Genomic DNA, 26,998 nt, shown 5'->3' with positions numbered 1-26,998 from the left:
TTCACAGGGATATCATGTACATTAGATGTTGAAGGAACAACAGGCATTGTACTAGTACTGATAGTTACATTCTCTGCATGTAAAAGCTTATCATGACAACTGTTACATACTACAGCTGGAGATATAATCTCTGCTAACTTACAACAGATACACTTAGCTTTGATAAAACTGTTATCAGGCAGCAGGGTTCCAACAGTGGTTTCCGAGACAGGATCACATTGAGACATCTTGCAAATGTAAGAGAAAAAAACAGCATATAAAGCAAAGTGATCAATTTCCTTATATGGCAGTTTCAGGAATGGGGGAAAAATGCAAACAGCATAGCCCTCTGAGCATAAATAAAGGGCAAGAGGCATATAGGAAGTGGGGTTTAAATAAATTAAATTATTTGGCGCGCAACACAAAATGAATTTTTTTGGCACTAACAACATCTGGAAATGACGCAACTTGCGTCATGGCAGACGCAGCCTTGTGCAAGGAAACCTGGCGTCAACTAAGACGCCAGAAATTACGAATTTGCATCACCAAACGTACCTTCGCACCAAAAAAGTTCTCGCGCCAAGAATGACGCAATAAATATCAGCATTTTGAGACCTCGCAAGCCTAATTTTGCCCACAAAAATTAATGAAAAAGCAGTCAATTTGAAGAAAAAAACTATACCCCAGGTAAGAAAAAATAACTTCCTAAATATGTTTCACAATTTTGAAACTGATAGTCTGCAAAAGGAAATATACATAAACCTGACTCAGGGCAAATATAAGTATAATACATATATTTAAAACTTTATATTAAAACAAAGTGCCAAACATAGCTGAGAGTGTCTTAAGTAATGAAAAGATACTTACCGAAAGACACCCATCCACATATAGCAGATAGCCAAACCAGTACTGAAAAAGTATCAGTAGAGGTATTGGAATATGAGAGTATATCGTCGCTCTGAAAAGGGAGGTAAGGAGATGGATCTCTACGAACGATAACAGAGAACCTTTGAAAAGATTTCCCGTGAGGGAAAACCATAGAATAAATAGGTGATACTCCCTTCACATCCCTCTGACAAACACTGTACTCTGAGAGGAATCGGGCTTCAAAATGCTGAGAAGAGATATCACAGAAGAAAATCAAGCACAAACTTACTTCACCACCTCCATAGGAGGCAAAGTTTGTAAAAACTGAATTGTGGGTGTGGTGAGGGGTGTATTTATAGGCATTTTGAGGTTTGGGAAACTTTGCCCCTCCTGGTAGGATTGTATATCCTATACGTCACTAGCTCATGGACTCTTGCCAATTACATGAAATTATATATATATATAAAAATATATAATATATATATATATATAAATATATATTATATATATATATATATAGGCAGAGGCAAAAGACAAGTCCATTTAACCCCCGTGGCAAGGCTTGTGACTAAATCCCAACAGGTGAAATATATGCCACTACCAAATACATCCCTCCAACAAGCAACTGTACTCTGATGAGTAAATGGGCCTTAACTCGATCTGAGAACCCCTCTCATTGAAGAATCTAATGCACATCTCTATTCTTCACCACCTTCAGCAAAGATAAAGACTAAACTGAGGTATGAGTGAGGTGGGAGTGGGTTTTATAGAGTTCTCGGAGTTTGGAAGATCTTTATCTCCTCCTAGTGGTAGTGAAGAGAAATTCCCAGGAGTAATGGATTGTGGACTCTCATCATCTGTATGAAGAAATAACTGTTTAGTTTCCATAAAGCAATGGACTTTGCCACGTTATAAAACTTAGGTCTCCTCCTCTGCTGAGGAACATTAGGAACATTTATAAATACATAACTTGAATGTGCAACCAATGGCTGTATGGACTATCTGAAGTCTGCATTTCCACTTCTAACAGGAAATGGAAAGCCCACAATTTTCAGAATTATATTATGTGATAATATAAGGATAATGTAAGACTCAAACTGTTTTACTGATCAGAGAAAATGTCAAAATGTAATGTTACCTTTGTCTCCTAGATCTCTGAAAAGTGTTTCTCCTGGTTTAACCTTGGAAGCCTGTGTCAGCATAGCATCCAGCTCCTTATAAGGGACACATGAATAAAATTATTTATTTAATTAGAAGTAAAAAAAAAAAATCCATTCATGCTAAACATAGTATTGAAAAGATACATTAGTTTTACTTGAGGATTTTGTTCTTATTCTGAACTATACTGCAATACAGTATTCATCACATAAGATCATTCCTGCCACATCTACATATGGTAAAAATCATTTTATCTTCAGCCTATGTTTAATTCTACAGACATATAAAAAAAAGAATACAGTTATTAAATATAGATGGCTTTGTTAATGCTGTTATGGTATATGGACAAGGAAAAAACATAATTTATGCTTACCTGATAAATTTATTTCTCTTGTGGTGTATCCGATCATCCATTACTTGTGGGATATTCTCCTTCACAACAGGAAGTTGCAAGAGGATCACCCACAGCAGAGCTGCTATATAGCTCCTCCCCTAACTGCCATATCCAGTCATTCGACCGAAAACAAGCAGAGAAAGGAGAAACCATAGGGTGCAGTGGTGACTGTAGTTAAAAATTAAAAAATACCTGCCTTAAAATGACAGAGCGGGCCGTGGGCTGGATACACCACAAGAGAAATAAATTTATCAGGTAAGCATAAATTATGTTTTCTCTTGTAAGGTGTATCCAGTCCACGGATCATCCATTACTTGTGGGATACCAATACCAAAGCTAAAGTACACGGATGAAGGGAGGGACAAGGCAGGTACTTAAACAGAAGGTACCACTGCCTGTAAAACCTTTCTCCCAAAAATAGCCTCAGAAGAAGCAAAAGTATCAAATTTGTAGAATTTTGAAAAAGTATGAAGCAAAGACCAAGTCGCCGCCTTGCAAATCTGTTCAACAGAAGCCTCATTTTTAAAGGCCCATATGGAAGCCACAGCTCTAGTAGAATGAGCTATAATCTTTTCAGGAGGCTGCTAGCCAGCAGTCTCATAGGCTAAGCGGATTATGCTTCTTAGCCAAAAAGAAATAGAGGTTGCCGAAGCCTTTTGACCTCTCCTCTGTCCAGAGTAGACAACAAACAAAGCAGATGTTTGACGAAAATCTTTAGTAGCTTGTAAGTAAAACTTTAAAGCACGAACCACGTCCAGATGTGTAATAGACGTTCCTTCTTTGAAGAAGGATTAGGACACAAAGACGGAACAACAATCTCTTGATTGATATTCTTATTAGATACCACCTTAGGTAAAAACCCAGGTTTGGTACGCAGAACTACCTTATCTGCATGGAAGATCAGATAAGGAGAATCACATTGTAAGGCAGATAACTCGGAAACTCTACGAGCCGAGGAAATAGCTACCAAAAAAAGAAGTTTCCAAGATAAAAGTTTGATATCTATGGAATGAAGAGGTTCAAACGGAACCCCCTGAAGAACTTTAAGAACCAAATTTAAGCTCCAAGGTGGAGCAACAGGTTTAAACACAGGCTTGATTCTAACTAAAGCCTGACAAAATGCCTGAACGTCTGGAACATCCGCCAGATGCTTGTGCAAAAAGAATAGACAGCGCAGAAAATAAAAACGGTACTGTGCCTTTAAGAGAAACAAATTGTGTCAGAATTTGAAAAACAGTGAAAAAAAGGCAGTAAATCAAACGAAATTTTTACAGTGTGTATAATAAGCTAACAGAGCATTGCACCCACTTGCAAATGGATGATTAACCCCTTAGTTCAAAAAACAGATAAAAAAAACGATATAGACGTTTTTTAACAGTCACACCAAACTGCCACAGCCTTGCTGTGGGCCTACCTTCCCCAACAAACGATTTTGGAAAGCCTCTGAGCCCTTTAGAGATGTCCTATAGCATTCATGGGACTCCTGGAGGAAGCTGGATGTCTCAGTCTGTAATTTTTACTGCGCAAAAAAGCGCTAAATTAGGCCCCTCCCACTCAAAGTAACACAGTGGAAAGCCTCAGGAAACTGTTTCTAGGCAAATTTAAGCCAGCCATGTGGAAAAAAACTAGGGCCCCAATAAAGTTTTATCACCAAAGTATATATAAAAATGTTAAACATGCCAGCAAACATTTTATATTGTAAATATAAAAGAGTATTACCTCAGAAAGTAAGCATGATACCAGTCGCTATTAATCACTGTATTCAGGCTTACCTTACATAAATTTGGTATCAGCAGCATTTTTCTAGCATTCACATCTTCTAGAAAATAATTTTAACTGCACATTCCTCATAGCAGGATAACCTGCACGCCATTCCCCCGCTGAAGTTACCTCTCTCTTCAGTCATGTGTGAGAACAGCAATGGATCTTAGTTACAACCTGCTAAGATCATAGAAATCACAGGCAAATTCTTCTATTTTTCTGCCTGGGAAAAAATAGTACAACTCCGGTACCATTTAAAAATAAACTTTTGATTGAAGCAAGATAACAGCTAAATGTCACCACTTTCCTCTTACTACCTCCATGCTTGTTGAGAGTTGCAACAGAATGACTGGATATGGCAGTTAGGGGAGGAGCTATATAGCAGCTCTGCTGTGGGTGATCCTCTTGAAACTTCCTGTTGGGAAGGAGAATATCCCACAAGTAATGGATGATCCGTGGACTGGATACACCTTACAAGAGAAATAGATTTATAATTACCATTAAATCCATTCCTTCAACACTTGAAGTACTTGTGGATGACAATTGAAAAACAGACACCCCTTGCAGAAGTCCAGGGCCGCTATCAGGAGGTGGCAGGGGTGACTACAGGGTCCGGTGGGTTGGGCCAGGCCCTGACTGACAGAGCACAGTTACTAGCAGCGCAGAGGTGACTAATACTTATACCTGGCCTGGCACAACTGACTGATGCCCTCTTTGCCTTTTTTTAAACTTTTGCAAGAAATGGAGGAGGGGTTCAGACATGGTCTCAGCTGTCGATGACATCAAGCCCACCTGTCTGGTCCCTGCCCAATGAACCTCTACTGGAGCAGACTCAAAGTGATCTTCCAGGCTGAGACTGCCCCAGGACTGTTCCATGCAGTTTAACAGGAGGCAAGCAGGTACTTTGATTAGCGAGGGGGTGGGAAGAAGAGGCGGGACAAATTGAGTATGCAGGATGAAAGTGACTGGCCTAACTGTGGACATGCAGGAAGTCAATGGCTCAACTGTACATCAAACTGGAAGAGGGAGGGATGCTTGAAGGCAGGGGCGGACTGATCAGCCGGGCAAATAGGACCTGGGCCGAGGGCCCATTATGTAGGGGGGCCCACAAATGGCATCTCCATGTGTCTGGTGTGCTGCTTAACCTGGGGTTGACAGCTGCCCTTTCAGTAACTAAACAGTTAAGTATGGGTTTATTGAGGGCCCTGGCCTGGATGTGGGGTTTGTTGCTTGGGGGGGCAGAGTGGGGGTCTTGTGCCTGGATGTATGTTTTTTTGCTTGGGGGCCCTAGAGTGTGTGTGTGTAGGGGGGGGGGGGTGCTGGAAATTGTGGGCCCTTTTGGTCAGTGTGAGACAGTGGGGGCCCTTCCCTAATTTTTGCCCGGGGTCCTGATTGGTCTCAGTCCACCCCTGCTTGAAGGCCTGCTGCCGACTGAGAGGATAAAGGTAGGCCATGGGCACTAGCCTGGCCCATGACCATTTGGGGTTATTTTTTCATAAAGCTTTCTCTCAGGCTAACAGATTGATTATTAACCCTTAAACAATACTAAAGTACACGAATAGCAGCATACAAAAATATATTTAAAGTATTAATATCTCTGTGCATTTTTTTCTTGAGTATTAAGTCCTTTCCATAGTTTCAGAATGCAAAAACATAATTTATGTAAGAACTTACCTGATAAATTAATTTCTTTCATATTGGCAAGAGTCCATGAGCTAGTGACATATGGGATATACAATCCTACCAGGAGGGGCAAAGTTTCCCAAACCTCAAAATGCCTATAAATACACCCCTCACCACACCCACAATTCAGTTTAACGAATAGCCAAGCAGTGGGGTGATAAAGAAAGGAGTAGAAAGCATCAACAAAGGAAATTTGGAAATAATTGTGCTTTATACAAAAAATCATAACCACCATAAAAAGGGTGGGCCTCATGGACTCTTGCCAATATGAAAGAAATGAATTTATCAGGTAAGTTCTTACATAAATTATGTTTTCTTTCATGTAATTGGCAAGAGTCCATGAGCTAGTGACATATGGGATATCAATACCCAAGATGTGGAGTCTTCCACTCAAGAGTCACTAGAGAGGGAGGGAATAAAATAAAAACAGTCATATTCCGCTGAAAAAATAATCCACAACCCAAAAAATAAGTTATTTTCACTTTTGAAAGAAAAAAACTTAAATCAAAAAGCAGAAGAATCAAACTGAAACAGCTGCCTGAAGAACTTTTCTACCAAAAACTGCTTCAGAAGAAGCAAATACATCAAAATGGTAGAATTTAGTAAATGTATGCAAAGAGGACCAAGTTGCTGCTTTGCAAATCTGATCAACTAAAGCTTCATTCTTAAAAGCCCACAAAGTGGAGACTGATCTAGTAGAATGAGCTGTAATTCTCTGAGGCGGGGTTTGACCCGACTCCAAATAAGCTTGATGAATCAAAAGTTTCAACCAAGAAGCCAAGGAAATAGCAGAAGCTTTCTGACCTTTCCTAGGAAGGAACAACAATTTCTCTATTAATGTTGTTAGAATTCACAACCTTAGGTAAAAATTGAAAAGAAGTCCGCAAAACTGCCTTATCCTGATGAAAAATCAGAAAGGAGACTCGCAAGAAAGAGCAGATAGCTCAGAATCTCTTCTAGCAGAAGAAATAGCCAAAAGGAACAACACTTTCCAGGAAAGTAGTTTAATGTCCAAAGAATGCATAGGCTCAAATGGAGGAGCCTGTAAAGCCTTCAGAACCAAATTAAGACTCCAACGAGGAGAAATTGATTTAATGACAGGCTTAATACGAACTAAAGCCTGTACAAAACAGTGAATATCAGAAGAACAGCAATCTTTCTGTGAAATAAAACAGAAAGAGCGGAGATTTGTCCTTTCAAGGAACTTGCAGACAAACCCTTATCCAAACCATCCTGAAGAAACTGTAAAATTCTAGGAATTCTAAAAGAATGCCAGGAGAATTTATGAGAAGAACACCATGAAATGTAAGTCTTCCAAACTCTAGAATAAATCTTTCTAGAAACAGATTTACGAGCTTGTAACATAGTATTAATCACTGAGTCAGAGAAACCTCTATGACTTAGAACTAAGCGTTCAATTTCCATACCTTCAAATTTAATGATTTGAGATCCTGATGGAAAAACGGACCTTGAGATAGTAGATCCGGCCGTAACGGAAGTGGCCAAGGCGGGCAACTGGACATCCGAACCAGATCCGCATACCAAAACCTGTGTGGCCATGCTGGAGCCACCAGCAACACAAAAGACTGTTCCATGATGATTTTGGAGATCAGTCTTGGAAGGAGAACTAGAGGCGGAAAGATGTAAGCAGGTTGATAACACCAAGGAAGTGTCAGCGCATCCACTGCTTCCGCCTGAACATCCCTGGACCTGGACAGGTATATGGGAAGTTTCTTGTTTAGATGAGAGGCCATGAGATCTATCTCTGGAAGCCCCCACATCTGAATAATCTGAGAAAACACATCTGGATGGAGAGACCACTCCCCTGGATGTAAAGTCTGGCGGCTGAGATAATCCGCCTCCCAATTGTCTACACCTGGGATATGCACCGCAGAGATTAAACAGGAGCTGGATTCCGCCCAGGCAAGTATCCGAGATACTTCTTTCATAGCTTGGGGACTGTGAGTCCCACCCTGATGATTGATATAAGCCACAGTTGTGATATTGTCTGTCTGAAAACAAATGAACGGTTCTCTCTTTAGTAGAGGCCAGAACTGAAGAGCCCTGAGAATTGCACGGAGTTCTAAAATATTTATTGGTAATCTCGCCTCTTGAGATTTCCAAACCCCTTGTGCTGTCAGAGATCCCCAAACAGCTCCCCAACCTGAAAGACTCGCATCTGTTGTGATCACAGTCCAGGTTGGGCGAACAAAAGAAGCCCCTTGAACCAAACGATGGTGATCTATCCACCATGTCAGAGAGTGTCGTACATTGGGATTCAAGGATATTAATTGTGATATCTTTGTATAATCCCTGCACCATTGATTCAGCATACAAAGCTGTAGAGGTCTCATGTGAAAATGAGCAAAGGGGATTGCGTCCGATGCTGCAGTCATGAGACCTAAAACTTCCATGCACATAGCCACTGAAGGAATGACTGAGACTGAAAGGTGCCGGCAGGCTGCAACCAATTTTAAACGTCTCTTGTCTGTTAGAGACAGAGTCATGGACACTGAATCTATCTGGAAGCCTAAAAAGGTGACCCTTGTCTGAGGAATCAAGAAACTTTTTGGTAAATTGATCCTCCAACCATGTTTCCGAAGAAACAACACTAGTTGATTTGTGTGAGATTCTGCAGTATGTAAAGACTGAGCTAGTACCAAGATATTGTCCAAATAAAGAAACACCGCAATACCCTGTTCTCTGATTACAGAGAGTAGGGCACCCAGAACCTTTGAAAAGATTCTTCGAGCTGTTGCTAGGCCAAATGGAAGAGCAACAAATTGGTAGTGCTTGTCTAGAAAACATAATTTATGTAAGAACTTACCTGATAAATTCATTTCTTTCATATTAGCAAGAGTCCATGAGCTAGTGACGTATGGGATATACATTCCTACCAGGAGGGGCAAAGTTTCCCAAACCTTAAAATGCCTATAAATACACGCCTCACCACACCCACAATTCAGTTTAACGAATAGCCAAGAAGTGGGGTGATAAGAAAAAAGTGCGAAAGCATATAAAATAAGGAATTGGAATAATTGTGCTTTATACAAAAAAAATCAAAACCACCACAAAAAAGGGCGGGCCTCATGGACTCTTGCTAATATGAAAGAAATGAATTTATCAGGTAAGTTCTTACATAAATTATGTTTTCTTTCATGTAATTAGCAAGAGTCCATGAGCTAGTGACGTATGGGATAATGATTACCCAAGATGTGGATCTTTCCACGCAAGAGTCACTAGAGAGGGAGGGATAAAATAAAGACAGCCAATTCCTGCTGAAAATAATCCACACCCAGAATAAAATTTTAATGAAAAAAACGTAAGCAGAAGATTCAAACTGAAAACACTGCCTGAAGTACGTTTCTACCAAAAACTGCTTCAGAAGAAGAAAACACATCAAAATGGTAGAATTTAGTAAAAATATGCAAAGAGGACCAAGTTGCTGCTTTGCAAATCTGATCAACCGAAGCTTCATTCCTAAACGCCCAGGAAGTAGAAACTGACCTAGTAGAATGAGCTGTAATCCTTTGAGGCGGAGTGTTACCCGACTCAACATAGGCATGATGAAATAAAGATTTCAACCAAGATGCCAAAGAAATGGCAGAAGCTTTCTGGTCTTTTCTAGAACCGGAAAAGATGACAAACTAGAAGTCTTTCGGAAAGACTTAGTAGCTTCAACATAATATTACAAAGCTCTAACAGCATCCAAAGAATGCAATGATTTCTCCTTAGAATTCATAGGATTAGGACATAATGAAGGAACCACAATTTCTCTACTAATGTTGTTAGAATTCACAACCTTAGGTAAAAAATTCAAAAGAAGTTCGCAGCACCGCCTTATCCTGATGCAAAATCAGAAAAGGAGACTCACAAAAAAGAGTAGATAATTCAGAGACTCTTCTGGCAGAAGAGATGGCCAAAAGAAACAAAACTTTCCAAGAAAGTAATATAACGACCAAAGAATGCATGGGTTCAAAAGGAGGAGCTTGAAGAGCCCCCAGAACCAAATTCAAACTCCAAGGAGGAGAAATTGACTTAATGACAGGTTTTATACGAACCAAAGGTTGTACAAAACAATGAATATCAGGAAGATTAGCAATCCTTCTGTGAAAAAGAACAGAAAGAGCAGAGATTTGTCTTTCAAGGAACTTGCAGACAAACCTTTATCTAAACCATCCAAGAAATATAAGTCTTCCAGACTCTATAATATATCTCTCTAGATACAGATTTACGAGCCTGTCACATAGTATCAATCACAGAGTCAGAGAAAACCTCTATGACCAATAATCAAGCGTTCAAACTCCATACCTTAAAATTAAGGTTTTGAGATCCTGCTGGAAAAAAGAACCTTGAGACAGAAAGACTGGTCTTAACGGAAGAGTCCACAGCTGGCAAGAGGCCATCCGGACAAGATCCGCATACCAAAACCTGTGAGACCATGCTGGAGCTACCAGCAGGACAAACGAGCATTCCTTTAGAATATTGGAGAATACCCTTGGAAGAAGAACTAGAGGCGGAAAGATATAGGCAGGATGACACTTGTAAGGAAGAGATAATGCATCCACTGCCTCCACCCGAGGATCCCGGGATCCGGACAGATACCAGGGAAGTTTCTTGTTTAGATGAGAAGCCATCAGATCTATTTCTGGGAGTTCCCACATTTGAACAATCTGAGGAAATACCTCTGGGTGAAGACCATTCGCCCAGGTGCAACGTTTGGCGACTGAGATAATCCGCTTTCCAATTGTCCATACCTGGGATATGAACCGCAGAGATTAGACAGGAGCTGGATTCCGCCCAAACCAAAATTCGAGATACTTCTTTCATAGCCAGAGGACTGTGAGTCCCTCCTTGATGATTGATGTATGCCACAGTTGTGACATTGTCTATCTGAAAACAAATGAACAACTCTCTCTTCAGAAGAGGCCAAGACTGAAGAGTAATGAAAATTGCACGGAGTTCCAAAATATTGATCGGAAATCTCACCTCCTGAGATTCCCAAACCCCTTGTGCCGTCAGATACCCCCACACAGCTCCCCAACCTGTAAGACTTGCATCTGTTGAGATTATAGTCCAGGTCGGAAGAACAAAGAAGCCCCCTGAACTAAACGATGGTGATCTGTCCACCATGTCAGAGAGTGTCGTATAATCGGTTTAAAGATATTAATTGAGATATCTTTGAGTAATCCCTGCACCATTGGTTCAGCATACAGAGCTGAAGAGGTCGCATGTGAAAACGAGCAAAGGAGATCGCATCTGATGCGGCAGTCCTAAGACCTAAAATTTCCATGCATAAGGCTACCAAAGGGAATGATTGTGACTGAAGGTTTTGACAAGCTGATATCAATGTTAAACTTCTCTTGCCTGACAAGGACAGAGTCATAGACACTGAATCTATCTAGAAACCTAAAAAGGTTACCCTTGTCTGAGGAATCAATGAACTGATTGGTAAATTGATCCTCCAACCATGAACTTGAAGAAACAACACAAGTCGATTCGTATGAGATTCTTCGAAAATGAGAAGACTGAGCAAGTACCAAGATATCGTCCAAATAAGGAAATACCAAAACCCTGTTCTCTGATTACAGAAAGAAGGGCACCGAGAACCTTTGAAAAAAATTCTTGGAACTGAGGCTAGGCCAAACGGTAGAGCCACAAAACTGGTAATGCTTGTCTAAAAAGAGAATCTCAGACACTAAAAGTGATCTGGATGAATCGGAATATGCAGATACACATCCTGTAAATCTATTGTAGACATATAATGCCCTTGCTAAACAAAAGGCAGGATAGTCCTACAGTAACCATCTTGAATGTTGGTATCCTTACATAACGATTCAATATTGATAGATCCGGAACTGGTCTAAAGGAATTGACCTTCTTTGGTACAATGAAGAGATAAAATAAAACCCCAACCCCTGTTCCAGAACTGGAACTGGCATAATTACTCCAGCCAACTCTAGATCTGAAACACATTTCAGAAATGCTGAGCCTTTGCTGTGTTAACTGGGACACGGGAAAGAATAAAATCTCTTAGCAGGAGGCCTTAACTTGAAGCCAATTCTGTACCTTTCTGAAACAATGTTCTGAAACCAGAGATTGAGAACGGAATTGATCCAAATTTCTTTGAAGAAAACGTAATCTGCCCCATACCAGCTGAGCTGGAATAAGGGCCGCACCTTCATGGGAACTTAGGAGCTGGCTATAGGTTTCTATAAGGCTTGGATATATTCCAAACCGGAAATAGTTTCCAAACTGATACCGCTCCTGAGGATGAAGGATCAGGCTTTTGTTCCTTGTTGTGAGGAAAGGAACGAAAATGATTATTAGACCTAAATTTACCTTAGATTTTTTATCCTTTGGTAAAAAAGTTCCCTTCCTTCCAGAAACAGTTGAGATAATAATTTATTACCCTGGAAAGAAAGGGAAAGCAAAGTTGACTTAGAAGACATATCAGCATTCCAAGTTTAATCCATAAAGCTTTTCTAGCTAAAATAGCTAGAGACATATACCTGACATCAACTCTAATGATATCAAAAGATGGTATCACCAATAAAATTATTAGCATGTTATAGAATAACATGCTAATAATTATCTGTTATTTGTTGCGCTAAAGCTTCTAACCAAAAAGTTGAAGCTGCAGCAACATCCGCTAAAAATATAGCAGGTCTAAGAAGATTACCTGAACATAAGTAAGCTTTTCTTAGAAAGGATTCAATTTTCCTATCTAAAGGATCCTTAAATGAAGTACTATCTGCCGTAGGAATAGTAGTACATTTAGCAGGAGTACAGACAGCCCCATAACCTTAGGGATTTTGTCCCAAAAAAACTCTAATCTGTCAGATGGCACAGGATATAATTGCTTAAACGTTTAGAAGGAGTAAAAGAATTACCCAAATTATTCCATTCCCTGGAAATTACTTCAGAAATAGCATCAGGGAGATTAAACACTTCTGGAATAACTACAGGAGATTTAAAAACCTTATTTAAACGTTTAGATTTAGTATCAAGAGGACCAGAATCCTCTATTTCTAATGCAATTAATACTTCTTTAAATAAAGAACGAATAAATTCCATCTTGAACAAATACAAAGATTTATCAGCATCAACCTCTGAGACAGAAACCTCTGAACCAGAAGAACCATTATCAGTATCAGAATGATGATGTTCATTTAAAAATTCATCTGAAAAAAGAGAAGTTTTAAAAGACTTTTATGTAAACTAGAAGGAGAAATAACAGACATAGCCTTCTTAATGGATTTAAAAAATAAAATCTCTTATGTTTATCAGGAACACTCTGAAAATTAGATGTTGACGGAACAGCAACAGGTAATGTAACAGTACTAAAGGAAATTTTATCTGCATTAATAAGTTTGTCATGACATGCAATACAAACAACAGCTGGAGAAACAGATACCAAAAATTATAGCAGATACACTTAGCTTGGTAGCTCCAGCACCGGGCAGTGATTTTCCTGAAGTATCTTCTGACTCAGTTGCAACGTGGAACATCTTGCAATATGTAATAGAAAAAACAACATATAAAGCAAAATTGATCAAATTCCTTAAATGACAGTTTCAGGAATGGGAAAAAAATGCCAGTGAACAAGCTTCTAGCAACCAGAAGCAATAAATAATGAGACTTAAATAATGTGGAGACAAAAGCGACGCCCATATTTTTTTAGCGCCAAATAAGACGCCCACATTATTTGGCGCCTAAATGCTTTTGGCGCCAAAAATGACGCCACATCCGGAACGCCGACATTTTTGGCGCAAAAGAACGTCAAAAAAATGACGCAACTTCCGGCGACACGTATGACGCCGGAAACAGAAAGATTTTTTGCGCCAAAAAAGTCAGCGCCAAGAATGACGCAATAAAATGAAGCATTTTCAGCCCCCGCGAGCCTAACAGCCCACAGGGAAAAAGTCAAATTTTTTTAAGGTAAGAAAAAAAGATTGATTCAAATGCATTATCCCAAATATGAAACTGACTGTCTGAAAAAAAGGAATGTTGAACATCCTGAGTCAAGGCAAATAAATGTTTGAATACATATATTTAGAACTTTATAAAAAAGTGCCCAACCATAGCTTTAGAGTGTCACAGAAAATAAGACTTACTTACCCCAGGACACTCATCTACATGTTTGTAGAAAGCCAAACCAGTACTGAAACGAAAATCAGCAGAGGTAATGGTATATATATAAGAGTATATCGTCGATCTGAAAAGGGAGGTAAGAGATGAATCTCCACGACCGATAACAGAGAACCTATGAAATAGACCCCGTAGAAGGAGATCATTGAATTCAAATAGGCAATACTCTCCTCACATCCCTCTGACATTCACTGCACGCTGAGAGGAAAACCGGGCCCCAACTTGCTGCGGAGCGCATATCAACGTAGAATCTAGCACAAACTTACTTTACCACCTCCATAGGAGGCAAAGTTTGTAAAACTGAATTGTGGGTGTGGTGAGGGGTGTATTTATAGGCATTTTAAGGTTTGGGAAACTTTGCCCCTCCTGGTTGGAATGTATATCCCATACGTCACTAGCTCATGGACTCTTGCTAATTACATGAAAGAAAAGAGAATCTCAGAAACTGAAAGTGTTCTGGATGAATCGGAATATGAAGGTATGCATCCTGCAAGTCTATTGTGGGCATATAATGTCCTTGCTGAACAAAAGGCAGAATAGTCCTTATAGTCACCATCTTGAAAGTTGGTACTCTTACATAACGATTCAAAATTTTCAGATCCAGAACTGGTCTGAACAAATTTTCTTTCTTTGGTACAATGAATAGGTTTGAATAAAACCCCAAACCTTGTTCCTGAAGAGGAACTGGCATGATTACCCCTGAAGACTCCAGGTCTGAAACACACTTCAGAAAAGCCTGAGCTTTTACTGGATTTACAGGGATGCGTGAGAGAAAAAATCTTCTCACAGGAGGTCTTACTTTGAATCCTATTCGATACCCTTGAGAGACAATACTCTGAATCCAATGATTTTGGACAGATTTTATCCAACAATCCTTGAAAAACCTTAATCTGCCCCCTACCAGCTGAGCTGGAATGAGGGCCGCACCTTCATGCGGACTTAGGGGCAGACTTTGGTTTCCTAAATGGCTTGGATTTATTCCAATTTGAGGAAGGCTTCCAACTGGAAGCAGATTCCTTGGGAGGAGGATTGAGTTTTTGTTCCTTATTCTGACGAAAGGAACGAAAACGGTGATTAGCCTAGGTTTTTTATCCTGAGGCAAAAAAACTCCTTTTCCTCCAGTGATAGTTGAAATAATAGAATCCAACTGAGAACCAAATAAATTATTACCTTGGAAAGAAAGAGATAGTAATTTAGATTTAGATGTCATATCAGCATTCCAAGATTTAAGCCACAAAGCTCTTCTAGCTAATACAGCTAAAGACATGGATCTAACATCAATTTTGATATCAAAAATTGCATCACAAATAAAATGATTAGCATGTTGCAGTAAGCGAACAATGCTAGATATGTCAGAATCCAATTCATGTTGCGCTAAATTTTCCAACCAGAAAGTTGATGCAGCCGCAACATCACCCAAAGAAATAGCAGGTCTGAGAAGATGACCTGAATATAAATAGGCCTTCCTTAGATAAGATTCAAGTTTCCTATCTAAAGGATCCCGAAAGGAAGTGCTATCTTCCATAGGAAGAGTGGTACGTTTAGCAAGAGTAGAAATAGCCCCATCAACTTTGGGGACCTTTTCCCAAAACTCTATAGATTTTGATGGTAAAGGATACAATCTCTTAAACCTTGAAGAAGGAATAAAGGAAGTACCTGGCTTATTCCATTCCCTAGAAATCATATCAGAAATAGCCTCAGGAATGGGGAAAACACCTGGGGAAAGCACAGGAGGTTTAAAAACAGCATTTAAACGTTTATTAGACTGAAAGTCAATAGGACTGGTTACCTCAAAATCCAAAGTAATTAACACTTCTTTTAATAAAGAACGCATATACTCTATTTTAAATAAATAAGTAGATTTGTCAGTGTCAATATCTGAGGAAGGATCTTCTGTTTCAGATAGATCCTCATTAGAAGAGGATGAATTATTATGTTGTTGGTCATTTGAAATTTCATCAGCTAAATGAGAAGTTTTAAAAGACCTTTTACGTTTATTAGAAGGTGGAAATGCAGACAAAGCCTTCATAATAGAATCAGAAACAAATTCTTTAAAATTTACAGGTATATCATGCACATTAGAAGTTGAAGGAACTGCAACTGGCAATGTACTATTACTGATAGAAACACTATCTGCATGACAACTATTACAAATGACAATCGGTGGAATAATTTCTACAATTTTACAACAAATGCACTTAGCTTTGGTAGAGCCGATGTCAGGCAGCAATGTTCCAGCAGAAACTTCAGAGGCAGGATCAGATTGGGACATCTTGCTCAATGTAAGAGAAAAAACAACATATAAAGCAAAATTATCTATTTCCTTAAATGACAGTTTCAGGAATGGGAAAAAATGGAAAAGCATAGGCCTCTTGATAGAAAAGAAAGCAGGAGGCAAACAACAATGGGGTATTGAAATAATGAAGAAAAATTGGCGCCAAGTATGACGCACAATGTAACGTAAACTTTTTTGGCGCCAAAAATGACTGGAAATGACACACTTGCGTCACTAATGACGCCGCGGTGTGAAAGGTCTCGGCGCCACGTATGATGCCGGAAATGACGAAGTTGCATCAAAAACGTATTTTTCCGCGCCAAAAAAGTTTGCGCCAAAAATGACGCAATAAAGTCTAGCATTTGACGCACCTGCGGGCCTAATACCCGCAAATGCAAAAAGTAGTCAAATTGAAAAAGACTAAACCCCAGGTAAGAAATACATTTCTTAAAGTGTTTATATTCCCAAATATGAAACTGACAGTCTGCAGAAGGAAATACATGAACCTGACTCATGGAAAATATAAGTACAATACATATATTTAGAACTTTATATAATTGCATAAAGTGCCAAACCATAGCTGAGAGTGTCTAAAGTAAATGAAAACATACTTACCAAAAGACACCCATCCGTGACGGATACCCCCGGCTACCCCAACTGGGTACCTCCTTCCTCCCTGCCGATTGCAGCTATGTAGCTGGCAAGTGACCACAGCCTGTAGCCACCCCTGATGCCCGACAGCACCAGTACTCAGGGTCCCACTCTGTGGCAGACTCCAGCTACCAGACTAGGTAGCTCTGTCAGAGTATACTTCCTCTGACTGGCACGGGCTGCTATGTAGCCCGGGAAAAGTGATTGTAGCTGGAGCAAACCCAAATAACTAGACAGCCTAGCATTCAGGTTTAACAGAAACTGATTTCATTGAAAACACACACTCCTTTTATACATTCAGCTCATCTTGATAAGACCCTGGACAATCCCATTATTTTCCCACCATTCCCGCCCCTCTAGACAGCCCGGCACCTCCATAGGAGCCACAGTCTCACATAATCCCAATACATAGGGGTGGAGGTTTCGGGTGATCCCATTTTAAAGCTCTCGGTCCCCAGATGCCACAGTCCAAAAATCAGCATGATTCGTTACTGAGGACCGGAGTTACAGTCCATTGAAGTTATGGGGTTAGGGGTGTCCAAAACCCCCAGTTCCAAAAGGAGCTCCCCTCCGGCAATTCCCCCAGCCCTTGTACTCCCCAGGGGCTACTAATCCGCAAAAGAGCGGAGCTCTGGGGCACTTGGTTGCTGGAGCGACCTGGGTTAAAGTTAGCGGGTGTTCTGCTGTCCTGTGGCCGACCGGGAGTTCCAGGAGCCTGGCCAGCCTGAGAGGGGTTAGGCGGGTGTCCGTTGTAAGGCAGCCGACTGGGAGTTCCAGGAGCCCGACCAGCCTAGGAGGGTTTTCCTGGTCATACACCAACTTTTCTCTGAACACAAAAACAAGCCAACACAAAGCAAACAAACAGCTTCCAGAGATGGTGGTTGCTCTGAGGAGCCCAAAACCACTGAGAACAACAGGGGTGAGGTTGTAGGGGGGTGGGGGGTAGCCTTAGCCGTCTGATATCTGTGACAGTTTATATTCCCAAATATGAAACTGACAGTCTGCAGAAGGAAATACATGAACCTGACTCATGGCAAATATAAGTACAATACATATATTTAGAACTTTATATAATTGCATAAAGTGCCAAACCATAGCTGAGAGTGTCTTAAGTAAATGAAAACATACCTACCAAAAGATACCCATCCACATATAGCAGATAGCCAAACCAGTACTAAAACAGTTCTTAGTAGAGGTAATGGTAAATTTGAGAGTATATCGTCGATCTGAAAAGGGAGGTAGGAGATGAATCTCTACGACCGATAACAGAGAACCCATGAAAAAGACCCCCGTTAGAGAAATCATCGTATTCAATAGGTGATACTCCCTTCACGTCCCTCTGACATTCGCTGTACTCTGAGAGGAATCGGGCTTCAACAATGCTGAGAAACGCATATCAAAGTAGAAATCTTAGCACAAACTTACTTCACCACCTCCATAGGAGGCAAAGTTTGTAAAACTGAATTGTGGGTGTGGTGAGGGGTGTATTTATAGGCATTTTGAGGTTTGGGAAACTTTGCCCCTCCTGGTAGGATTGTATATCCCATATGTCACTAGCTCATGGACAATTGCCAATTACATGAAAGAAATTAAAATTTGAAAACTAATTTTTATTAAATTCCTTGTTTCTCAGACTATTTAAGCTAATGCATAAATTTGATTTACACATTCACATTTCTGGCTCATTCTGGTTCCTTGATTTGTATTGTGCATGTATACTTTTTTATGAGTGGTATATATATATATATATATATATATATATATATATATATATATATATATATATATATATATATATGTATATATAGGTGCTAAAAAGTTACCTATTTTATTTTTTTGGGGAGTGGAATTACATGTTAAAAAGTTGGGGCGATTGTTTCTAGTTATGCATCTTAGCTTGATGCGTTGCTGCTATGTCCACTATTAGTGCACCATGCATCTGGTCTGTTTCCGATGGGCAGTACTTCTTTTACAGGGCATAAATATGGTCTAAGATCGTATGTGATATATTGCCTGCATAAGAAGGTAAAGGAGGTCATGAATCTGGTCTGTGACCTGATGAAAATGTGTTTTGTAATGGAGACTGTTAAAGGGACATTAACCCCAAAAATATTATTTAATTATTCAGATAGAGAATACAAATAAAAAAAAAAGTTTCAGCTTTATTTCTATGATCAAATTTGCTTCATTCTCATGTTATTCTTTAGGGATACCTAGGTAGGCAGCGTGCACATGCCTGAAGTACTACATGACAGGAAATAACGCTGCCATCTAGTGCTCCTGTTAATGTATAACATTGTTGAAAAACTGCTGCCATATAGTGCTGTAGACACGTGCACACTTATGAGCTTACATCCCAGCTTTTCAACAAAGGATAACAAGAAAACAAAGAAAATTTGATAACAGAAGTAAATTGAAAAGTTGTTTAAAATTGTATGCTTTATCTGAATTATGAAAGAAAAAAAATTGGGTTTTATGTCCCTTTAATATATATTTAATATACAGTATCTCACAAAAGTGAGTACACCCCTTACATTTTTTTAAATATTTTATTATATCTTTTCATGTGACAACACTGAAGAAATGACACTTTGCTACAATGTAAAGTAGTGAGTGTACAGCCTGTATAACAGTGTAAATTTGCTGTCCCCTCAAAAAAACTCAGCACACAGCCTAAGTGGAAATGTCCAAATTTGGCCCAATTAGCAATTTTCCCTCCCCGGTGTCATGCGACTCATTAGTGTTACAAGGTCTCAGGTGTGAATAGCGAGCTGGTGTGTTGAATTTGGTGTTATCGCTCTCACACTCTGTCACTGGAAGTTCAACATGGCACCTCATGGCAAAGAACTCTCTGAGGATCTGAAAAAAATAATTGTTGCTCTACATAAAGATGGCCTAGGCTATAAGAAGATTGCCAAGACCCTGAAACTGAGCTGCAGCACGGTGGGCAAAACCATACAGCGGTTCCACTCAGAACAGGCTTCGCCATGGTCGACCAAAGAAGTTGAGTGCACGTACTTAGCGTCATATCCTGAGGTTGTCTTTGGGAAATAGACATATGAGTGCTACCTGCATTGGTGCAGAGGTTGAAGGGGTAGGGGGACAGCCTGTCAGTGCTCAGACCATACGCCGCACACTGCATCAAATTGGTCTGCATGGCTTTCATCCCAGAAGGAAGCCTCTTTTAAAGATGATGCACATGAAAGCCCGCAAACAGTTTGCTGAAGACAAGCAGACTAAGGACATGGATAACTGGAACCATATCCTGAGGTCCGATGAGACCAAGATAAACTTATTTGGTTCAGATGGTGTCAAGCGTGTGTGGCGGCAATCAGGTGAGGAGTACAAAGACAAATGTGTCTTGCCTACAGTCAAGCATGGTGGTGGGAGTGTCATGGTCTGGGCCTGCATGAGTGCTGCCGTCACTGGGGGGCATCCTCAAACGGAAGATGAAGGAGCGCAAGGTCTCTAACAGCCACCAGCTCTGTGATGTTGTCATGGAAGAGTGGAAGAGGACTCCAGTGGCAACCTGTGAAGCTCTGGTGAACTCCATGCCCAAGAGGGTTAAGGCAGTGCTGTAAAATAATGGAGGCCACACAAAATATTGACATGACACCGGGGAGGGAAAATTTCTAATTGGGCCCAATTTGGACATTTCCACTTAGGGGTGTACTCACTTTTGTTGCCAACGGTTTGATATTAATGGCTGTGTGTTGAGTTATTTTGAGGGGACAGCAAATTTACACTGTTATACAGGCTGTACACTCACTACTTTACATTGTAGCAAAGTGTCATTTCTTCAGTGCTGTCACATGAAAAGATAGAATACAATATTTACAAAAATGTGAGGGGTGTACTCACTTTTGTGAGATACTGTATATAAATGTTTGTATACCTTGACTTTAAGATATTTTAATGCTACATAATGTATACAATATGCATAAGACAAGTTAATACATTTTGTTATATAAAAATTAAAGGGACAGTGTACTGTAAAATTGTTTTTCCCTTAATGTGTTTTAAGTGACTTTTACTAGCTGTAGAGTATAAAATGTATGAGAAATTGCTTATTTAGTTTTTTGTATATGAGATAGCTGGTTTTGTTCTTTGAAACCACAACCCTTTAAAATGGGTTGAGCTTGCAGGGAAATCAGATCTCCTCCTTCTTCTGCTTCTTTATATTATCTGTCTGCAAGCGGCTTTGAAATGCTAGGTTAGTGTAGGGTCCTGCTCAAAGAGTCTCCCTTGATGTGCTGGCAGGCCTGATATTTTGTGGCTAACATATGAGTGTGGGGGGATTGCTGAACAATGGCTTAGTAAATTTCAAGGAGCAGCCCTGCAGAAGTAAGAAGGGGTAAGAATTTCCAGCCCTGTATATACCTCTCCCTTTCCTTGAGTTAGGTTACACAGAGGCAAGTCAGAAACTATTTGGAGTCCTAAAAAGACTCAAGAGATATGCACAAAAATGATTGATACAAAACAGGCTTGGGCTTTATATAGTTCCAATTCAAGGTTGAATAAATTGATTTATCTGTATGTATATTTTTTCTTATATTATTACTGAATCATATCAGTAACGTGGGGTTAACAAAGTTAAAACCTCTGCTCTGATAACCAAAAACACTTTCTAAACAAAATGCAGCTTGCGCTGACTCAAAAACATTCTAAAGGCAGAACAATATCTCCAAAATTCGACATTTCCTCACACAAGACACAACTAAGATTTTAATCCACACTATCATCCTTTCCCACCTTGAATACTGCAACTCCATCCTCTCTGGTCTCCCCAGCAGCCGTCTAGCTCCTTTACAATCCATAATAAATGCCTCTGCAAGACTGAACTTCTTTACAGGTCATTCTTCATTTGCTACACCTCTCTGCCAATCATTTTACTGGCTACCTCTAGCCTTCAGAATTAAACACAAAATTCTTACTCTGACATACAAGGCTCTCAATAGCACTGCTTCCCCCTATATATCAGACCTTGTCTCCAGATACTCTCCCTCCCGTCCCCTTTGCTTACAACTTCCTCCTCTCTTGTTACCTCCTCACATTCCCGTCTACAGGACTGTCTCCTATTTTGTGGAATCTCTGCCTTGCTCCACAAGACTCTTCCCTAGTTTTGAAAGTTTCCAGTGCTCCTTAAAGACTCTACTGTTCAAGGATGCATACAACCTACACTAATCTTTTCTAACCTAAGTTCCTCTCCCCCTTTGTTATCCCCTTTAACACCCTTTGCATTTTAGCTTATGAGCCCATCTGTTTGTAGATCACCTTCATGAGAGTTGACTACAACAGCACAACTCTTGGCTGGGCCCTCTACCCACTTGTTCCCTAAATGTTATCTGCATATCATCATGCCTATATTTATTGCGCTGCAGAATCTGTTGGCACTATATAGGTGTCTCTGCACCTATATAGAACACCTGTGATAAACCAGTTGTGCTTTTTACTTGCAACCTCCCTTTGTATATCCATAAATGGGTAATTAGGCTCACTGTTAAAACCCTCGAATATTTTTTGTAAGCTTCTAAAAAAATATCAAAGTCTGATTTTCTTTTTTTATTTTTTTATTGTGGTTTGTTGTTCTCACGACTAATGTCTGAATGTTTCCAAAATTTGCTTGAGTGGTTGATGATCTGAGTCAGGTGTGACCCCAAGACATCTGCATGCAGGGTTGGGGTAATGATGGAATTATCAACAGGGGGAACCAAAGGTATGTGTGCATAGTATAACATTTTAAATGCATTCTGCTGTACTCACCTATGGGGTTTGCATTGGTGGCAAGTGAGTTTAAATGCTTTGGGCAAAATATGGAGCTTAAACCTCTTTTCATATAAGTTTGAGGTGTGCAGGTAACTGCTTTGTTGTTTGCAAAATGTGGCTGAATTGTGTCTTTGCAGCAGCCTTAAACTGAGATTTGTGCACAGAATTGACTCTGTTTTGCAATATGAAACATTATATAATATTTTTTCCACTGCTACTGTAGTTAGACCAGGCAATTAAAGGGCCATAATACCCAAATGTTTAAACACTTGAAAGTGATGCAGCATAGCTGTAAAAAGCTGATTAGAAAATATCACCTGAACATCTCTATGTAAAAAAGAAAGATATTTTACCTCAAAAGTTCCTCAGTAGCCACCTCCCATTGTAAAGGATTTCTAAGCAGCATATTAGTGTGTCTGTCCTGGGACATCTGAAAGAATGAGCATCGTGCACTCTCATATTATTTCACCAATCAGGTAAAGGAAGCTTACTATGAAATCTCATGAGAGTTAAGTCAAATCTCATGAGATCACAGTAAGAGTTCATGACCTCAGCACTGCTTATGCTGATTGGCTGCTGTTCATTTCTTCATTTTTTGATTTTTTTTTACCTGCAGCTGGGAGCAGCTGAGTATAGCTTTTTACACAGAACTTACTCTGGTGAGCTGAGGAAATTGTGAGGTAAAATATCTTCCTTTTTTTACATAGAGATGCTCAGGTGATATTTTCCTGTCAGCTTTTTACAGTTATACTGCATCAGATTCAAGTGATTTAGCATATGAGTATTATGTCCCTTTAATTATAAATAAGTTAATTATATCTTTAAAAAAACAAAACAGTTAAATGTATTAAGATTTTCCTACCTTTTTTGATAGATTCTTCGCGAATGTTTTGCCTGAAATAAAACAAAGAGAAACCATAAATATTTCAAATATTAAAATACTATAATAAAACGACAAGATTAATTCAGAAATGCTTATAGGATAAATTGTTATGAACTAAGACACTTGTTATTTAATTACTAGCTAGTGCTAAAATGCTCATGTAAATCACAAATCACAAGGGTGTTATACAGTTATACAAATGTATTATTATCATTTTTGTTTAAATAATCTAGGTTGGAGAAAACTTCTTAAGTCCTATTATCTAGGTTTACTATAGCAGTGCTCCCTATTAAAGAAACACCAAAGCAGCAAAAGGGAGCGCAAACCTCAGTAAAGCTTTAGGCTCTAAAGTACAGGCATAGCGACGTTATTCCAAATAAAAAAGGGTGGGGCTTAAAGGAGAACAGATCTTTGGTAATGAGTGCTACAAGGATGAGTATACAATATACAGGTATATGTTTTACAAAAAGAGCAAAGACTCATGATCTCAAGCTAAAGGGTAGCAAGTGATTTGAGGAAGCACTACTTCACAGAAAACATAATTTATGTAAGAACTTACCTGATAAATTCATTTCTTTCATATTAGCAAGAGTCCATGAGCTAGTGACGTATGGGATATACATTCCTACCAGGAGGGGCAAAGTTTCCCAAACCTTAAAATGCCTATAAATACACCCCTCACCACACCCACAATTCAGTTTAACGAATAGCCAAGAAGTGGGGTGATAAGAAAAAAGTGCGAAAGCATATAAAATAAGGAATTGGAATAATTGTGCTTTATACAAAAAAATCAAAACCACCACAAAAAAGGGCGGGCCTCATGGACTCTTGCTAATATGAAAGAAATGAATTTATCAGGTAAGTTCTTACATAAATTATGTTTTCTTTCATGTAATTAGCAAGAGTCCATGAGCTAGTGACATATGGGATAATGATTACCCAAGATGTGGATCTTTCCACGCAAGAGTCACTAGAGAGGGAGGGATAAAATAAAAACACATCAAAATGGTAGAATTTAGTAAAAGTATGCAAAGAGGACCAAGTTGCTGGTTTGCAAATCTGATCAATCGAAGCTTCATTCTTAAACGCCCAGGAAGTAGAAACTAACCTAGTAGAATGAGCTGTAATCCTTTGAGGCGGAGAGTTACCCGACTCAACATAGGCATGATGAAATAAAGATTTCAACCAAGATGCCAAAAAAATGGCAGAAGCTTTCTGATCTTTTCTAGAACCGGAAAAGATGACAAATAGACTAGAAGTCTTTCGGAAAGACTTAATAGCTTCAACATAATATTACAAAGCTCTAACAGCATCCAAAGAATGCAATGATTTCTCCTTAGAATTCATAGGATTAGGACATAATGAAGGAACCACAATTTCTCTACTAATGTTGTTAGAATTCACAACCTTAGGTAAAAAATTCAAAAGAAGTTCGCAGCACCGCCTTATCCTGATGCAAAATCAGAAAAGGAGACTCACAAAAAAAGAGTAGATAATTCAGAGACTCTTCTGGCAGAAGAGATGGCCAAAAGAAACAAAACTTTCCAAGAAAGTAATATAATGACCAAAGAATGCATGGGTTCAAAGGAGGAGCTTGAAGAGCCCCCAGAACCAAATTTAAACTCCAAGGAGGAGAAATTGACTTAAAGACAGGTTTTATACGAACCAAAGCTTGTACAAAACAATGAATATCAGGAAGATTAGCAATCCTTCTGTGAAAAAGAACAGAAAGAGCAGAGATTTGTCTTTCAAGAAACTTGCGGACAAACCTTTATCTAAACCATCCTGAAGAAATATAAATCTTCCAGACTCTATAATATATCTCTCTAGATACAGATTTACGAGCCTGTCACATAGTATCAATCACAGAGTCAGAGAAACCTCTTTGACCAAGAATCAAGCGTTCAAACTCCATACCTTAAAATTAAGGTTTTGAGATCCTGATGGAAAAAGAACCTTGAGACAGAAAGACTGGTCTTAACAAGAGGCCATCCGGACAAGATCCGCATACCAAAACCTGTGAAGCCATGCTGGAGCTACCAGCAGGACAAACGAGCATTCCTTAGAATATTGGAGAATACTCTTGGAAGAAGAACTAGAGGCGGAAAGATATAGGCAGGATGACACTTTTAAGGAAGAGATAATGCATCCACTGCCGCCGCCCGAGGATCCCTGGATCCGGACAGATACCAGGGAAGTTTCTTGTTTAGATGAGAAGCCATCAGATCTATTTCTGGGAGTTCCCACATTTGAACAATCTGAGGAAATACCTCTGGGTGAAGACCATTCGCCCAGGTGCAACGTTTGGCGACTGAGATAATCCGCTTTCCAATTGTCCATACCTGGGATATGAACCGCAGAGATTAGACAGGAGCTGGATTCCGCCCAAACCAAAATTCGAGATACTTCTTTCATAGCCAGAGGACTGTGAGTCCCTCCTTGATGATTGATGTATGCCACAGTTGTGACATTGTCTATCTGAAAACAAATGAACAACTCTCTCTTCAGAAGAGGCCAAGACTGAAGAGCTCTGAAATTGCACGGAGTTCCAAAATATTGATCGGAAATCTCACCTCCTGAGATTCCCAAACCCCTTGTGCCGTCAGATACCCCCACACAGCTCCCCAACCTGTAAGACTTGCATCTGTTGAGATTATAGTCCAGGTCGGAAGAACAAAGAAGCCCCCTGAACTAAACGATGGTGAACTGTCCACCATGTCAGAGAGTGTCGTATAATCGGTTTAAAGATATTAAGTGAGATATCTTTGAGTAATCCCTGCACCATTGGTTCAGAATACAGAGCTGAAGAGGTCGCATGTGAAAACGAGCAATGGAGATCGCATCTGATGCGGCAGTCCTAAGACCTAAATTTTCCATGCATAAGGCTACCAAAGGGAATGATTGTGACTGAAGGTTTTGACAAGCTGAAATCAATGTTAAACTTCTCTTGTCTGACAAGGACAGAGTCATAGACACTGAATCTATTCTAGAAACCTAAAAAGGTTACCCTTGTCTGAGGAATCAATGAACTGATTGGTAAATTGATCCTCCAACCATGAACTGAAGAAACAACACAAGTCGATTCATATGAGATTCTTCGAAAATGAGAAGACTGAGCAAGTACCCAGATATCGTCCAATAAGGAAATACCAAAACCCTGTTCTCTGATTACAGAAAGAAGGGCACCGAGAATCTTTGAAAAAAATTCTTGGAACTGAGGCTAGGCCAAACGGTAGAGCCCCAAAACTGGTAATGCTTGTCTAAAAAGAGAATCTCAGACACTAAAAGTGATCTGGATGAATCGGAATATGCAGATACACATCCTGTAAATCTATTGTAGACATATAATGCCCTTGCTAAACAAAAGGCAGGACAGTCCTACAGAAACTGAATGTTGGTATCCTTACATAACGATTCAATATAGATAGAT

General features: G+C 39.6%; 1 protein-coding gene across 1 annotated transcript in view; it reads right to left on the bottom strand.

Moving 5' to 3' along the window:
- MICU2 (mitochondrial calcium uptake 2) overlaps window positions 1-26,998 on the bottom strand; it is an 811,360-nt gene that overhangs the window by 305,655 nt on the left and 478,707 nt on the right. The window contains exons 3-4 of the mRNA XM_053708516.1: window positions 23,548-23,579; window positions 1,985-2,060 (exon numbers count right to left, since the gene is read on the bottom strand). Of these exons, the coding sequence (XP_053564491.1) occupies window positions 1,985-2,060; window positions 23,548-23,579 (108 nt within the window). The remainder of the gene's footprint in view (window positions 1-1,984; window positions 2,061-23,547; window positions 23,580-26,998) is intronic.

The sequence above is a fragment of the Bombina bombina genome, chromosome 3 (genome assembly GCF_027579735.1).
Source record: "Bombina bombina isolate aBomBom1 chromosome 3, aBomBom1.pri, whole genome shotgun sequence".
NCBI classification, from domain to species: Eukaryota; Metazoa; Chordata; class Amphibia; order Anura; family Bombinatoridae; genus Bombina; species Bombina bombina.
The sequence above is the reverse complement of the archived record's forward strand: the minus strand, read 5'-3'. Positions and strand labels throughout refer to the sequence as shown.